The sequence below is a fragment of the Corticium candelabrum genome, chromosome 12 (assembly GCF_963422355.1).
Source record: "Corticium candelabrum chromosome 12, ooCorCand1.1, whole genome shotgun sequence".
NCBI lineage: Eukaryota > Metazoa > Porifera > Homoscleromorpha > Homosclerophorida > Plakinidae > Corticium > Corticium candelabrum.
This window is the reverse complement of record NC_085096.1, coordinates 115,001-132,500: the sequence shown is the minus strand read 5'-3', so window position 1 is coordinate 132,500 and position 17,500 is coordinate 115,001. Positions and strand designations below refer to the sequence as shown.

Below are 17,500 nucleotides of genomic sequence, written 5' to 3'. Positions count from 1 at the left end.
CATCATCCATTTTTGTTGTTTCTACCATCCGGTCTCCTTATGTTTACTTCTGCACTGTCTTCATCAGAACCTCATTTTTAGTTAGATTTCTAGTTAGATTGAGTGCCCAGCATGTGCTACAGCATGCGCAATAGATCGGCCTTCTAGCCCTTGGTGCTGTAATCTGTTGCACTAATTGCCTTTCTTAGTGCCTGTAGCAACTGTGTTTGTAAGATACAGAGAAAGGTGTACATGGTACAACGTAACAGCTAGCCAATTTGGCAATGAGGATTTACCGTTTTATAGCCAGTGACATTGTAGCATTTGCCTATTTGGCGATCGGCCAACGGAAACACTGATTAGAAAGTAGATCTGATTAACAGTCCTGAGGTGGTTAAACGGTGATAATGTACTTGTTGAAGTCATTGATTTCAAAGTGTCTGATTACAAGCATCTCTCTAGGATGCACATCCTAAAGTTTAGTGTATCTTGAAAAAGCCCGGTTAGCATAGCAGCAATGGTTTTCTTTGCTAAAATCTTGTTTATCCGATTCCTGAATTTTTGGTGCTAGAACTCGCATCTGTAACATTGTGCGCTTGTGTGTGTGTGTGTGTGTGTGTGTGTGTGTGTGTGTGTGTGTGTGTGTGTGTGTGTGTGTGTGTGTGCGTGCGCACGCGCGCGTGTGCATGTATTTTTCTGGTTTGTTGTTGACTGGCTTTCGTTTTAGATCTTGAACGACCAGAATGGCACTCAAATTGGCACTCTAACCAACCAGTGGGGCGGCTGTTTGAAGGAAGCGTACACGGATGCTGACAACTTCACTCTGAACTGTGAGTGTTTTGCTTCCATTGATTGCTATTAAGCTGTTTGTGGTGTTGACATTTGTGTACTTCTTTGTGTGTAGTTCCTATGGACATGCCGTGGCAAATGAAGGCTGTTCTCTTGTCTGCTGCTTTTCTCATTGTAAGTACAGTACTAACTACATCTGAGTTGGTAAAGTACAGTGTAGTGGGTATATATATATATATATATATATATATATATATATATATATATATATATATATATATATAATTATATACCCACAACACAATGTGTCCAACGTAACAAAGAATTATGGGATTAGGATAATGTAGTGTGTGTGCATGTGTGTGTGTGTGTGTGTGTGTGTGTGTGTGTGTGTGTGTGGTGTGTGTGTGTGTGTGTGTGTGTGTGTGTGTGGTGTGTGTGTGTGTGCATGTGTGCATGTGTGCATATGTGTGTGTGTGTGTGTGTGTGTGTGTGTGTGTGTGTGCATGTGCGTGTGTGTGCATGCATGCATGTGTGTGTGTGTGTGTGTGTGTGTGTGTGTGTGTGTGTGTGTGTGTGTGTGTGCACACGCATGCTTGTGTATGCCGCATGTCAAAGGATTCTGCACACCACACTTGAGTGTAATACGTTCCCATCTTGTATACAATCCTAGTCTAGCTCAACACTATACTCTAACCAGAATCAACAAGCTAGTACCGAAAATGTTTGGAGAAATCAGTTGTTCACACATTCGCCATGCTAGAAGCCTCACAATGTGAACGAAAACACCGAGTGCACTCACACCACACACTCCAAACAAACATGCAGTGAAATGCCTCCTCTAGTATCTTCATCACAGTAGAACAACATTAACATACATCCTTCCCAATAACGTGGATGCCAAACGTGTGTGTTGATTCTAGGACTTCATGTACTACGAGCAGCAGCAGAACAATCGAAACCGTTGATTATCGTTTGCTGCACAACGTTTGCAATTAACTCTGTAGTTTATAAAGGAACACGCGCGCGTGCGTTGCTGCATCTTTGTGTATTGTTTTCTGCTATTGCTGATGATGGGCATATGAGCTTTTTGTCCATATTGATGTATTACTTTGAATCATCTAATGTGTATGGTCTCTTCCAACAGAAAGTATGCACACAGGACTGAGCATGCGCAGTAACAACTAACCAGTTTTCAATAAAAATTATTAATTAATTTATTGTGCTACATAACTAATTGTGTGTATCAAGAGCAACTGACTGTCTACTATGTATGATGGCAGCGTGTGTGTAATCGTCACGTGATCATCGTGTACAGTGAAAAGACTGACGATTGGAGGTTCACAGTAATTTTTACTGTTAGTTACATGTCCTTATGATGTGTGGTCACGTTGGCGTGATGGACTCCAGACATTCACCATTGCCAGAGGTGTTCGTAGATTCCTGAAACGAAGGAGTATCACAAAAAGTAATGCAATCAAGATGTGATCTGCATGTGACTGTATTGTTTTGCCTGTATATTGATCCACCTGTCTGTCTGTCCATCTACCCGTCTGTCTGTTCGCCCATCTGTCTGTCTGTCAACCCATTTGTCTGTCCATCCACCCGTCCGCCCACCCATCTGTCTACCCACCTGTCTGTCCATCCACCCGTCCGCCCACCCATCTGTCTACCCACCTGTCTGTCCACCCCTCTGTCTGTCTACCCACCTGTCTGTCCACCCCTCTGTCTGTCTACCTGTCTGTCCATCCAGCCACTTGATTATGTTTTAAGTTGTATTCAAAATATAACCCACTCGTCCACCCACCTATTCACCCACCCAAACATCCAGCCAAACCCCTACAAAGTTGCCACACCCATTCAAATTTCTATATCGAGTAAGTGTGGCTAAAAATTACCTATACAAGATGATGCACAAAATGGTGGCATGAAGTGACCACATTTCTGGCCTACTTTGGTTCCTTTGCCACACGGATGACAACCTTAGCACACAAACATCCAACACCCAAGGATCTCTCGCTGAAGGCGGAGATGGTTTGGCTACGCGAGACTTAAGGAGAATCCTGATCCATATGTTTGTCCACCCACCCGTCTGCCTATACCATCAGACTACACATATTGCCTGTAGGGTAAGGTATACTCACTTCGATTTCAGACATTATCTGTTCCAGATCTTCTCTAATTTTGCTAAATTTTGGACGTTCTGATGGCTTTCCTTCCCAACATCGTTTCATCATCTCGTAGCTAGACATCAACACGATACATACAAACAGGCCGAACGTCACAGTGTGAAGTTGATTACAGTTTTTGTGGACAGTGACAAGGCCGGCTTAGTCTGTAGTTTGATGTTGACAGCAGCTCACATAGTCGCTCAACAGGAACACCAGGATATGGCGATCCACCTGACATTTACACAACATCCGGGTAATAATGATTAATTAATTAAGAGGGAATGAATAACCGACGTACCAAGAGTTGCAATTTCCCACAGCAAAATTCCATACGACCAACTGCAATGGAAAGAAACACAGAATAGCAACTAAAATCAAAAATTTAACGTTTTGTGAAACAAAACATGACGTCAGGCCCGTTAAAAGCAAAGAGCCTAACGCACGTTAACATTTGATTTATAATTTTGATTACTAATAATCATTTATAATTATTTTAATTAATAATAACTTATTTAAAAATAATTTCAATTACTAGTAATTATTATAATTATTTATTGCTTTTCATTTAATTATTTCACCTAATATTAATTATTTAGTCATATATATATATATATATATATCAATCCATCCACCCATCCGTCTGCCCATCCTATCCAGCCCAGCCCCCACAAAGTTGCCAAATTCACTGAAATTTCTATATTGCCATTCCTGCGTCAAATGAACATACAATGATACATATTGCACTGTCAAATGGACATACAACAATACATACGGCACTGTCAAATGGACATACAATGATGCATACTGCACTGTCACATGGACATGCAATGATACAAACTGCACTGTCAAATGGACATACAACAATACATACTGCACTTTCAAATTGACATACAACAATACATACTGCACTGTCAAATGGACATACAACAATACATACTGTCAAATAGACATACAATGATACATACTGCACTGTCACATGGACATGCAATGATACATACTGCATGTACAAACAGACATACAAAACAGTTTCACTCACACATCACTGTATTCTGTGTACAACTTCTCATCAAATAAAGCCTCGGGTGCTGTCCACTTGACTGGCAGAATTCCCTACATACACACATACTAATCACCATGCCTGTCACGCTCACTCCCTGTTATATGTACACACCTTGTTCTTTCTCCTGTAGTAGTCACAATACTTTAACTCTCTAGCAAGACCAAAGTCACCAACCTTCAGTACTTCTTCGTCACACACGAGCACATTACGACCCGCCAGGTCACGATGAAGACACTGAAACGGTGAAACGAATAAGTCAACGTCCCCACAAGCAAACTCACTTTGTTTCGTACTCGATGACTGATGAGGAACTCCATGCCTCTGGCTATTTGAAGTGCATATCCAAATGCGTCTCTGTCTGGCAGTTGGCCTTGGTTGGGCCAAACTGTGTGGTCACACAATGCAGGTGACTGCTCTTTCTGTGGTCTCTTAGAACGAAGATGTGTACGTAGATTACCATGGACGGCAAACTCTGTGATCAACCATAGAGGACCTGCAACCACACAAACTAAAGTGATGCCTAGCGTGTGTATGTTTCTCTACTATTGTCTCTTTCTGTCTGTTTGTATGTTTGTCTGTCTCTTTGCAAATTTGTATGTTTGTTTGTCTGTCTGTCTGTCTATTGGTCTGTCTATCTTTCTGTTTGTGTGTTTGTCTGTCTGGTTGTCTGTCTCTTTGTGTGTGTGTCTCTTTGTCTCTTTATGTGCTTGTCTGTCTGCCTGTCTGTCTGTCTATTCGTGTGTCTGTTTGTATGTATGTTTGTCTGTCTGTCTGTCTGTTTTTGTCTGTCTATCTTTCTGTTTGTATGTTTGTCTGTCTATTTGTCTGTCTATTCTTCTGTTTGTATATTTGTGTGTCTGTTTGTCTGTCTTTGTATGTTTGTCTGTCTGTTTGTCTGTCTCTTTGTGTTTTTGTCTGTCTGTCTGCCTGTCGTCTCTGTCTGTTAGGATCTGCTGCTCTGCCCACATGAGTGTTTTACATTCGTTCTCCTTACCATTCACTGTGCAAAGCCCGAGAAGACTAAGAACATTCTTGTGTCTTCCCACAGATTTCATGATGTTTGCCTCCATGGCTAATGCGTACCTCATAGAATCATTATCTTCATCTGCACATCAACAAGCCAAAGACGTCAACAACCGCATACAACAAACACTCACCATTACAAAACAATGCAACTGAAGCAGAATTGACTGTGCAGTGTGTGTGTGTGTGTGTGTGTGTGTGTGTGTGTGTGTGTGTGTGTGTGTGTGTGTGTGTGTGTGTGTGTATGTGTGTCAGAGTTACCAACTAGAAATACTGAAAATGTGTGAGATCTCAGATATTCATCAGTACTTATATCTGCATATGGGCACGGCCGCAAACAACTAAATACCTAAATTTTACAAACAGTAAACTATAGTGCTGGGTGTTCACTGTTTGTTGCTTCCTCGCTTCCTCGAGATCGCGTGGCGTAATATTCCACAATTTGCATACACATCGCGCACTGCAATCTAGGGGACTATTTTATGCATCCTCGATTTCCAGGCTATCAATTTATCGCAAAGCACAGGCATTTGGGACAACTGTTGCACTATTACATCAGTCTTGTTAGATTTTATATTAGTTACTATCAAACAGTACAGATTTTTGCGTAATCTATGGTGTCTACCTACAGGTTTACTGTACATGTCTGCCTGGATCTAGTTCCAGCAATCTAGAAGTTGCGTGAGATCTAGGTTCCTTGCGTGTGAGCGTGTGAGCTGAAGGAACTTGCGTGAGTCTCACGCAAGTTACGTGTGAGTTGGCAACTCTGGTGTGTGTGTGTGTGTGTGTGTATGTGTGTGTGTGTGTGTGTGTGTGTGTGTGTGTGTGTGTGTGTGTGTGTGTGTGTGTGTGTGTGTGTGTGTCTGTGTCTGTGTCTGTGTGTGTGTGTGTGTGTGTGTGTGTGTGTGTGTGTGTGTGTGTGTGTGTGTGTGTGTGTGTGTGTGTGTGTGTGTGTGTGTGTGTGTGTGTGTGTGTGTGTGTGTGTGTGTGTGTGTTCTGCTACCCATTTCACACTTTAGCTCATTTATCTATTTCCAGTATTTACTAACAATCAGACCTTTCAACATTTTGACTGCCACCTTTGTTGGGGCATTAGGTGTGATATACAATGTTTCTGCTCCCAATACAGCACCAAAATATCCTTCACCTACACATCACAGAGCAGACAGTGAGACACTCAAAATCGTCAGTAATCAGACACAAGGCAAGCAAGTAAACACGAAAGTAAACAAGCAGGTAAACAAGCAGATAAACAAGCAGGCAAACATGGAAGTAAACAACAGGCAAACATGGAAGTAAACAACACGTAAACAAGGTAAACAAGCAAACAAAGTAGGTAAACAAGCAAGTAAACAAGAAAGTAAACAAGAAAGTAAACAAGCAGGTAAATAAGCAGGTAGAGAAGCAGGCAAACAAGCAAGTAAACAAAGTAGGTAAACAAGCAGGTAAACAAAGTAGGTAAACAAGCAAGTAAATAAGCAGGTAAACAACCAAACAAAGTAGGTAAAGAAGCAAGTAAAGAAGCAGGTAAACAAGCAAGTAAACAAGCAGGTAAACAAGCAAGTAAACAAGCAGGTAAACAAGCAAGTAAACAAGCAGGTAAATAAGCAAGTAAACAAGCAGGTAAACAAGCAGCAAGTAAACAAGCAGGTAAACAAGCAAGCAAAGAAGCAGGTAAACAAGCAAGTCAACAAGCAAGTAACCATAAATGAATGTGCATGACGACTGATCAACTGCTCACCTAGAAGTCCACTAAATTTCAGCTGTTCTCGTGGCCACTCCCACGCAGGATCATACTTGACAGAGTGACACGATCTCATTCTTGCCAGATGTGCCAACTGGCCATTCTGATTTGGAGAAAGCCGATTGGCCATCATTGAATCATTCTCTTCCTCCATATCGGGTTTGATACACGGCTGAGTGGACTGTGTTGACGACTGACGAGACACGGAAGCTTTGACTGTCCATGCCGGCCACATTGAATCACCATCTACATATCGTCTCCACTTGTAGAATAAAAATGCAGCGAATACAACAAACATGACAACAACACTGATGATGACGGCAACTAGTGGCATGACCAGAGAATTAGATGACGTCTCAACTGACTGTTGTACAGCAGGAGTGGATACATTAGAAGGAGGCTCAACTGTCTCATGTAGAGGTAGAGTGGTGGATATGGTAGATTGTGTGGTAAACAGTGAAGTTTGAGATGAAGTTGGAGTGACATTTGCTGCACTCGTTGAAGCATGAAGTTGAGTAGAAACTTTGTCGATGAAAACTGCAGCTGAAGTTGGAGCAGCTACGATAGAAAATGTAACAATTAAGGTGAAATATAAAATTTTGTGTATTTTATAATTTTATTATAATTTTATACTCTTTATAAAATGTGATGTGTTTAGGTCAAATCTATTTCATAGTAATTCATATCAAAAAAAATATAAAAAATTATGTTATATATATATATATATATATATTATTATATAAATATTTTTAATTTTTAAATTTATTTTATTATATAAATATTATTAATTTTAAAAATTTAATTTTTAATATTTTATTCTAATTCTTAATTTACAATATTTTTTCAATATTTAATTTATAATATATATTTTAATTTTTTAGTTTATAACATTATTTTTTGTTTAGTTTAAGTGTACCCACAGTGGTGTGTACATGTGTGCAGGGGTGGACGGATCGGTGCGCTGATGCTGCCAGATGGGTGCAATTTCAACCAGTTGAGGATGGGTGCGATTTCAACCAGCTCGTGCTCGACTCACCGGGGACCCCTCTTGGGGACTCGACTCGGCTGGGCGGGTGTAGGCTAGTATCTAGTACATATATTTGAGTAAAAATTATATATTTATTTAACACGATTTGTGTTTACTCCACATTCAAATTTTTACACATTTTTACAATGAGTGAATCCATATACACTATAAAAGAATCATAAAAATATAATTTTTTCAATTTTTCAATTTTTTTCATTTTTGTTTCAATTTTTCATTTTAGTTTCAATTTTTGTCCAATTTTTAAATTTTTGTACAATTTTTTCAAGTTTTTTCAGTTATAAATTTAAATTATATTTTCTTAAACAAAGAAGGACACAGGAAAGCAGGCATACACACTGCATTACAAGCAAATGGATGTCACCAAGTCATTCTCACCAGAAACTCTCAGCTCCACTGCAGCCACCTCAACCACACGGTGTGAATGATCTAGAAGCAAGCATTTGTACTCGTGCTCATCCTTCTTCTTGACAACATCAAACACAAGAGCCACACCCAACAATCCATTACCAACAGCATGAATTCTCTTTGTGTTATCAAACGGGAAGTATCGGTACTTGCTTTTGTCCACAACGTATTTTGCCCATTTTGGACGGTGACGACCGTTAGCTGCTGCACATAATTCAGGAAATTCAAATGATTTGTTGATCTCAGCTGTTACGTTCGTATTGGTAAACGGCTTAAGTTGAGTAGGAATTTTGGTTGTGAAAACTGGTGCTGAAGTTGGAGCACCTAGACAACAAACAAGCAGGTAAATAAGCAGATGTACAGTACATACAAACGGGTTAAATGACAGACAAACAGACATGGAGACAAATGGACAGAGACAGAGAGATGTCACAATGAAGTTCATTCCCAATAGGCACACACACCATAAGTGTGTGTGTGTGTGTGTGTGTGTGTGTGTGTGTGTGTGTGTGTGTGTGTGTGTGTGTGTGTGTGTGTGTGTGTGTGTGTGTGCAGTGTAAGACAAATCGGTTGCTGGGTGCCTGGGACAACCAAAAATGTTCGGGCAACTGAAACGGCAAACTATGGCTGCCCAGGGACAACTGGCTTACAGCTACCCTATCTACCAGCTTCATGATGTTCATTAATGTCAAAGCTACTTTCATCATTATCTACTCCAAGGCCACAAAGCCTGGAAACTTGTAAAACTACTCATTACAGTAGAACCTCGCTAATCCGGACCTCACTGATCCGAATCCTCGCTAATCCGAATTACCTTTGGCGCCCTGCCTTGCGTATCCAGATCCTATTGGGCAGCATCCGGTTATATAGTTTCCAGCAAATGCGCGTATCTAACTATTCTAAATCCTGACTATCACGTTATTTAGAAGTATATGTAGTCATTGCAGCAGTGTCCTTTACCACAAACATGACGTTTGTGTAGAGATACGTAAATGCGCTAGTGGTCTGGGTGTTCGAGGCAAAGTCTGGACCTCCAAGGTTACACGTTTTGGCATTTTTGATAATCCGAACAATTCACTAATCCGAACGGAGCTTGGCATGGGGCTATACGGACTAGCGAGGTTCTACTGTACTTATATTTTGAAGTCCTATTTTTCTATATATCACTCTTGAGTTACATGCATTTCTGCAGTTGGACAGACAAACCAGACAGACGTTCTCTCTAGTATGTTTTCTGTCTGTCTGTCTGTCTGGCTGTCTGTCTGTCAATACATATATTCCTTATACAATATATAATTAACATTCTACGCTAAAAATCAGCAATTTCTAAGACAAATTAGACCCAAGAGGTCACTAATTACAACTAAGAGTCAAACAGTTGACAATAAGCTAACAGAGTTACTAATGGCACCAACCGAGTCACCACTATACTGGACTCTGCTCATCTTCTGCAGTAACACTCTTGTATTGCACTGATGCTACGAAATTGAGAATCGAGTCGTCCAGTGGTGTTTGAACTCGCCGTATCTGCACTCAGTTGTCTGTCTGTCTGTCTGTCTGCCTGGTCTTCAACTATTGTGTGTGTGTGTGTGTGTGTGTGTGTGTGTGTGTGTGCGCGCGTGCACGCGCACGCACGTGTGTTCCAGTCCTTATTAAATAAACACCTGAAACTCTGAGCTCAAAATCAGATTCATTTATCACTTTGTTGAAATCATTCAGAATCACACATCTGTACTTTCCCTCATCCTCCTTCCTTACAACATCAAAAACAAGCTCCAACCCCAATCTTCCACCATCAACAGCATGAACTCTCTTCATCTTATTCTCAATCGGGATATTCTTGTATTCGTATCTGCCTCCAACGTATTTCTCCCATTCCAAATGAGGCGGCATATATTCACACCCCTTTGCACAGTGACACTTTTCGGGAAATACAAAAGATTTGTTGAACTCGGCTGTTATTGTCTTGTTAGTAAACGGCTTAACTCTTATCTAAACATAAGACACAACAATTACAGCAATACAATAATTTAGAAATTTATGATTAGGCCACACTGATAAATTTCATGTTTCGGGTCACCAGCTCATTGATATTTGGGTCAGTCGGTTGGGAAAAATGTTTGCATAAAATATTTTTATGTAAAGCATGTTAAAACGAATAATTTCTACCAGTAAAATGTGACATACTCAGAGTAAAACTACAGGGAATTCCAAGACAGAAAGGCTGGATGCTGCAACAACAGAGTCAGAGTAGAGTTTACTTCCGGTGTGTGTGTGTGTGTGTGTGTGTGTGTGTGTGTGTGTGTGTGTGTGTGTGTGTGTGTAGCCATGTGAACAAGGGCTGGCTCGCTTCATTAGCCCAGGCTGGTTTGGCTCGGTTCAGTTTGGAGCTGTGCTTGTGTGAATGGGGTATAAGGCAGCCCAATAACTAGTAAATGCTCGGTTAGCATTGTGTTTGGCGAGCAATGGTGTTCTGTCTTTACCTATTCTCGTAACAATTGGTTGCGTTACGTATAGCAATAGTTTTGTGAAACAAATGCGGGAACTCAGGAAACAGACTTTCAGTTGCTCTTTTATAGTATTTTGCGTTCAATTATCCGATTCAGACAATCAATTATCCGTTGCTTACGGCTGTTGTGCAATATCATGGAAAACTGAATAACTTACATAGTCTGCGATTGGGCAGCCCCTCAAATATCATCATTCATTAGCTGTCTAGACAAAATAATTTGTAATTAATCTTGACTTTAGCGTAAGTTTTTAGTGTGTGTTGTACGATAGTTTCCTTTGCACTAATCTTGGTGTCCCACGTTTCCGCGGAGGTCTAACTAAGCTGTTGTGAGCGAACTAAATCTACATATCTAGGAAGCCTACAACAACGCCTTGCTCCGTCCATCGTGGTGTAATCCGCATACTTTGTAAACTGCACGTCCTGCGTGATACCATGCAACAGTCCATCATGCGTCGTAGTGGGTTTTTAGCTAATCAAGAGCTTGGATTTCACTACCTCGCCTTCCCACCTTTCTTGAATCAATCTTTTATTGTTCAGCTGAAACGTGAGTATCATCATAGAAAGACGTCATGAAAGAAATGTGTGACTAAAATAATTATTTCTATATTTGGGACTTCTAATTAGGACAGAACATTGGATAATTGAATGCCTGAGTCAGATAATTGAATGCCCGAATCGGATAACTGAACGCCCAATTCGAATAATTGATTGCCTGAATCGGATAATTGAACGCAAAGTACTATACCGTATTCGCCCGTAATAACGCCCATGCCTGTATATACGCCCATGTTTGGCAGGTCAGAACTTTCAGCCTGAAGAAATGCCCATGCCCAAGTATACGCCCATAGCCAACTAGATGTCCACGATACGCATGCGCAGACAAAACAAAATAGGGTCCACAGAACATTTGTTCCGTCTGTGTGCGTTTGATGAGCTGGTGTCCGTATTGTGTGAAAGTGCTTACTATTATTCGTTGCAATTAGCAATCGTGATGCTTTTGACAGGCTTCAAGCCGACCACTTCGGTTTGCGTGTGTAGTGTCTAGTTTGGTTCATGGTGCATGGTGCACGGATACCAGTACCTTCGATCTTGCAAATGGATAATTGCAAGCATTTGTGGTATTTCTAGTCTTCAAGTGTTTAGATGGTGACTGGCGAAACGACAGCATATTGTAACCATGTATACGCCTAGGACCAAAAGAACGTCCATGCCCTAGTATACCCCCAGAAAAAAAGCGTTTCTTTTCTATACGACCAGGGCGTTATTACGAGCGAATATGGTAGTTGCCTTCAATTCTTCATTCACACTTCAATCGTCTCACTCGTTTGCTGAGATGGTCGCGTAACAATGGTCGTGTAACAATGGTCGTGTAGTCACGTGATAATAGCCGTGTAGTCACGTGATAATGGTCATGTAGTCACGTGATAATGGTCGCGTAGCAATAATTTCTGTCAAAGTAACGCGCAGAAACTCAAAAAACAGACTTTCTCTTTTTTAGCCTTTCCTTTCCATTCTGTTTGTCACGCATCAGTCTCCTTTGCTTTTTAGTCGCGTACGGGAGCAAAATCAAGAGTCGTTTCACTCTTCTTGCCAATAAATTACAATTGAGCTGACCCCTCGAAAAGGGTCCCTTGCTTCAATTTTTAGCACATATGTTACGGAGTCAAAATTGCATTCATCTGGTATCGTCATTTTGTCGATCCGTCTCTCCGTTTTGCCGTAAATCCATATGACAAGTGCTGACATACGTATATAAATAGATAAATATATATAAATATATATATATATATATATATATATATATATATATATATATATATATATATATATATATATATATATGTATATATATATATATATATATATATATGTATATATATATATATATATAATCTATCTTGAGCTCAATTGACATGACAAGAGAGAGAGGCTCGCTTCGCTCGCCCATAATTTTTTTGCAAATCGTTGAAACATCGGGTTGGTTGCTGACCTGAAACATGAACTTTTGGTGTGGCCTAATCAGTACTGTTTGACATGTTGCTGTTTGTCAGTTTAGCTAACTCTTGAAATTTGTGAATTGTCACTCTGTTAGTGTATCACTCAATGTGCCACTGTGCTTTAACGTTTTCTAAAATCGTACCGTAAACCTTCTTGAACGATCTCTGTGTAGTAGACTTGTTTCCTTCTTACTTGCACACTCTGTAGACACAGGAAGACACTGCAGTTTACAACCACACACTATGATCTAAGACAGGACTCAAAACATCAACAGATTGTTATTGATGGTTCTATAATCCAATTGTCATCCTACTTTTTCTTTCCACACACACACACACACACACACACACACACACACACACACACACACACACACACACACACACACACACACACACAAATCACCAATTCACCAACATATTATCGTAAAACAAGAAAAATTATCAACAGCAAAACATGAGAAAGAGCAAGCCACTGATAGAGAACACGGAAACTGATTGTCTAGAAGACAACTTGATGACCGAAAGAGAACCAAGTTAGAGAGAGAATTAGACGTTAGAAAGAGACGTACATTACAGCAACTGATTGAGAGACGAAGACAGAGAGACAGAGACACACAGACACACAGACACACAGACACACACACACTCACACACACACACACACACACTCACACACACACACACACACACACACACACACACACACACACACACACACACACACAGACATAGAGATAGAGGGCCAGACATGTAATTAAGCGGCATGCATAAACAGAGAGCCAAATATGTATAGGAGCAGCAAAGGTAACGTATCAACAAGCTCAAACCGGCACCAACAACGTGTCAACACAAAACCCAACATATTTGAGTGTTGTACGTCATCATCATGGTAACATCACGTCTTTCACTTTTCTACCAAGTAAGTTGTAGCATCAAGTCAGGCCGCACGCACGCTTATCATCTCTTGTATTGTTTTGCATGGCAAGTAGAGTGCGTGTGCATAGTGTCACTGTGTGTATGTATAGACAACAGGCTGTGGTTCACAGCGTGTGTATCCGACTGACATACCTGCCAAGTGCAAGATGAAAAGGCAAAAACAAACAGCAAGCGCGTGTTTGTATGATGTTCTGCTGGTCACCATCATCATCACCATCATCATCTGCTGCTGTTGTCGTCCAAACGTGTTGAGATGATGAGACTGAAGGAGAGAGGGACAATGACGAATGTTGGAGTTCCTCCGACGGGATGTGAGAAGCCTGTAGGTGTAGAGGGCTGCAATTGATTTGATGATGAAACGTGCATGAAGCTGCATGACCGCGACCCGACGACTTCCGGGTTGGTCTGACACGTCATCCACATCCATGCAGAAATAACACGATCACACTACACACACATGCCAATTTGTACATTGCAGAAACGTCTGACTACAACGTGCAGCTATCAAACAAGAACGTTCTGTAGCGCACGCTAATAGATTTCAATTGCTCCTATGCTCTTTGGAATTATTTGATGTTACTTTTTAGATGTTTTAGCTAAACGTTATTTGCCGATGCTGTCTGTAGTTACTTCTCACTAGCTCGTAGCTTGCCCGTATTACTGCACAACGCATCACTCTGCATGAATCCTATAATACAAACAACATCGAACTACGTACAGCAATAGTCGATCAGATCTACAATATGACAACTCGACAATAAATACGTACAGAATACCGGGAGTAGTACAACCTACAAGAAAGTCTGAAGAATAGTGGATAGTACTGCAGACATCCCCCAACAACGAGTGATGGGCTCAGTCTACAGCATTCACCAGGCCACAACGATAGTGGCCGGTTACTCGCGAGTAATATACTCTCCCCAACCTCAAGATGCATCAACACTGTCGTCATCATAACAAACGTAGTCATGATCAGTGTATGTTTGACTCATATGACGAGGGGTACAAGATGATTTTCTTGGGGGTTGTAGATCCGCAGGCAAAGAAGAAGCATCATCAGCATCGCTACTGTCATCCCAAGGAAGACGTCTCTTCTTTGACTTCTTCCTTACAGGCGGCTTCACTGCAGTGTGTGTGACCTTTACTTTCTGTGACTGATGGTCCTGGTTGGTCAGAGTCAAGGTCACTATATACATGAATGCACCTGGTGCGTACAATGGTTCTTCAGCCTGTTCCAGTTGACCTTGACGCTTCTTACGATTCGCACGAAGGACTTGCCTCCGCTTCTTCATCTCTGGTGTCTTCTTACTTGCCAGTTGTCGAAGCTTGTTGTGTTCAAGTCGTTCTAGAGCGCCACGAGAGTGTGTGTTGTCTGCGATGTCCATTGCCTCTAGAACTCTCAGAAGACCCAGATTGCCTGCGTTTCTCTGTATGACGGACAGAGCTGATGCGACCCTGATCACCTAAAAGCAAGTGTTAAAACATGACCTTACGAAGAGGCAAAGACGTGTTACCTGAAAGAAACCAAATATGTGTTTAGGAGCTCTTTTCCAGATCAGGCTGTGACTTCATTGGAGTTTTGTGTATCACCCCTCTGCACCTTTTCCAGCAGATCAGGATCGGTGAGGCGTTGATGGCTTGGCTCCAGAAGAGCCAAAACCTCTGGTGCAATGTCCTTCTCCTTGTATCGATGATGATAGTCAGGATCAGGACTGTTGTACTTGCACCACGTGTCCTCACCTTCAGGGCAGTACTGATGGTCATTAGAGAGATGATCATAGATGGCGTTGATGGCTCGAATCATCTTGGGCTTGTCACCGAGATTGTCACGAATTGCCTTCCCATAGTAATTCTGCATCTGAACATATTCAACAATTTTTAGACTAACAAAACGTTAAAAACAACTAGAAAACTTTACCTGGTCAATGAGCTTCGGTGTCAGGTGACGCGATCCTTTGATTCCTTTCCGCTTGCTGCCAGCCGAAGAAATCACACTGACAGACTTGTACTCAAGAATCAGTGACCACAGGGTGCTGCCCATGCTTTTCTGCACATCATTGATGCATTCGTGTTTCTCTACGGGATGCTCTGACCCATAAATGTTCTTGATGGCCTTGTGTGTGGAGCTGTCTCCATCACCAACAAAAATGGTATAACGGAGATTGTGCTTGTCCACAGACCGACTCCACATTGCCTTTGCCCCGGCAGACTCCATGCTTTTTGACGATGCATGGTAATTGATTTGACATTCAGACTTGTGACATTCCATTCACTCCCGGTAGGCGGATGTCGTCCTATCCCACTGTCTGTGAACTTGACAAGCGTGGCAATGCTTGCTCTGGATTTCATAGTCCAAGACCTACTTAGTGGTGACAGAAATGGCAGCCTGAACACCAAAAAGAGAATCATGTCCACGTGCACGCTTCTGCCACGTCCCATCACATGAGACTGCCGTGTCAATCGGACCACTCATGATCACAGATGGAGCTCTGTCATCTGTTCAACACAAAATATATGGAAACGTCTGTGTTTTGTATAATTTCAGTCACATTTACTTACCATCATCATCAGCGGACCTCTCCATGTCACGAACCTCAGCTGCAGCCTCAGCAAGTAGATCCTGAGCTACCGAAGATGTAGCAACATCGACAGCCTAAAGACAACTACAACTAGTCCAACACACAAATGTAGATAATTCACACAACTAACGCACTCGAACATGGTCACTGAAAGATTGTGAACTGATTCCTCCTGTGAGTCCAACTACAGCTGCGAGTCTCTGTAAACAAGAGAAAACGTGCTCCAACTCGAACACTACAAATTAAACTACTAGTACTACACAATCTGAATGATATTAACAAACAATTTAATAAATTGTATTACATAAGAAATAGTCACGTGACTATAAATTGCTGTGTTATTTTTATTACACATTTATTATAATAACAACTCATAAATATCAATTGTTTAATCACGTGACTTTTAACGTGCATGATTTTAGTATACAAGAGATTACATACATGCAATTTGCATAAACTTACATCCAAGGCGGCATGGCCGCAGCCCATCTCACGGGCAGCAAGGACCATGCGACGATTCACCTCGAAGGAACCAGATGACAACGATATTCTCTTTGAGGAATAAAACTCAAAGCCTGTACGCACTCCACTTCCACAGAAATTACAACATCAATAGCACACACTACAATTGATTGTGAGATAATTATAGGCAACTATTTAGTATTGGCTATTGGTTGTGATTCATAATTTCTCATTAGAATGTTGGCTGAAACTCAAGATAACATAAGTAGATGGTACATTACCATTATGCCATTATTTCATCTACAACTTTCATACATTACTCAGAATCAAGTTTGGATGTCCAAAGTATTGTGTTCACGCCACCTGATGATATAATTTGTAATTTTGATTCTACACTTGCACACACAAGCACACAGACAGACAAACAGACAGACAGTAATCATGGTTCTGTTGTGTTAGTGCTAGGTTGCTCATAATGGAAATGTTTGATTTCAATAGAAATATATGTATTGAAACAGACAGACAGACACACCCACCCATGCCATGTACACACATGTGAACACACACACACACACACACACACACACACACACACACACACACACACACACACACACACACACACACACACACACACACACACACACTTCCGTTAGAACAGTTAAGGGGCAACTTTGTTGACCAACTAAAACGCATAGCTATCGATTAACATGCACCTGCTACATGACGTCATCAATCAATTGCGCATGCGCAATGGAAATAAAGACGTCATGCTCGCGCGGGCTCTGATGA

General features: G+C 41.1%; 2 protein-coding genes across 2 annotated transcripts in view; one reads left to right on the top strand and one right to left on the bottom strand.

Annotated features, from left to right (window-relative positions):
* The window catches only part of LOC134187732 (phospholipid scramblase 1-like), a 12,768-nt gene extending 10,850 nt beyond the window's left edge, over positions 1-1,918 (top strand). The window contains exons 5-7 of the mRNA XM_062655882.1: positions 707-809; positions 884-942; positions 1,692-1,918. Coding sequence (XP_062511866.1) covers positions 707-809; positions 884-942; positions 1,692-1,736 — 207 coding nt within the window. The 3' untranslated portion in view covers positions 1,737-1,918. The remainder of the gene's footprint in view (positions 1-706; positions 810-883; positions 943-1,691) is intronic.
* Positions 1,919-1,960: 42 nt separating this feature from the next.
* On the bottom strand, positions 1,961-14,094 carry LOC134188239 (fibroblast growth factor receptor 3-like). Its single transcript, XM_062656437.1, has 14 exons — positions 13,800-14,094; positions 12,872-12,930; positions 9,884-10,211; positions 8,190-8,543; positions 6,764-7,324; positions 6,080-6,169; positions 4,994-5,104; positions 4,293-4,492; positions 4,111-4,233; positions 3,976-4,049; positions 3,238-3,278; positions 3,071-3,170; positions 2,913-3,012; positions 1,961-2,211 (listed from the first exon to the last, which is right to left on the bottom strand). Exons 1-14 carry the CDS (start codon positions 14,092-14,094, stop codon positions 2,155-2,157), a joined length of 2,493 nt encoding a protein of 830 aa, XP_062512421.1. The 3' UTR covers positions 1,961-2,154.
* Between the last annotated feature and the right edge of the window lie 3,406 nt (positions 14,095-17,500).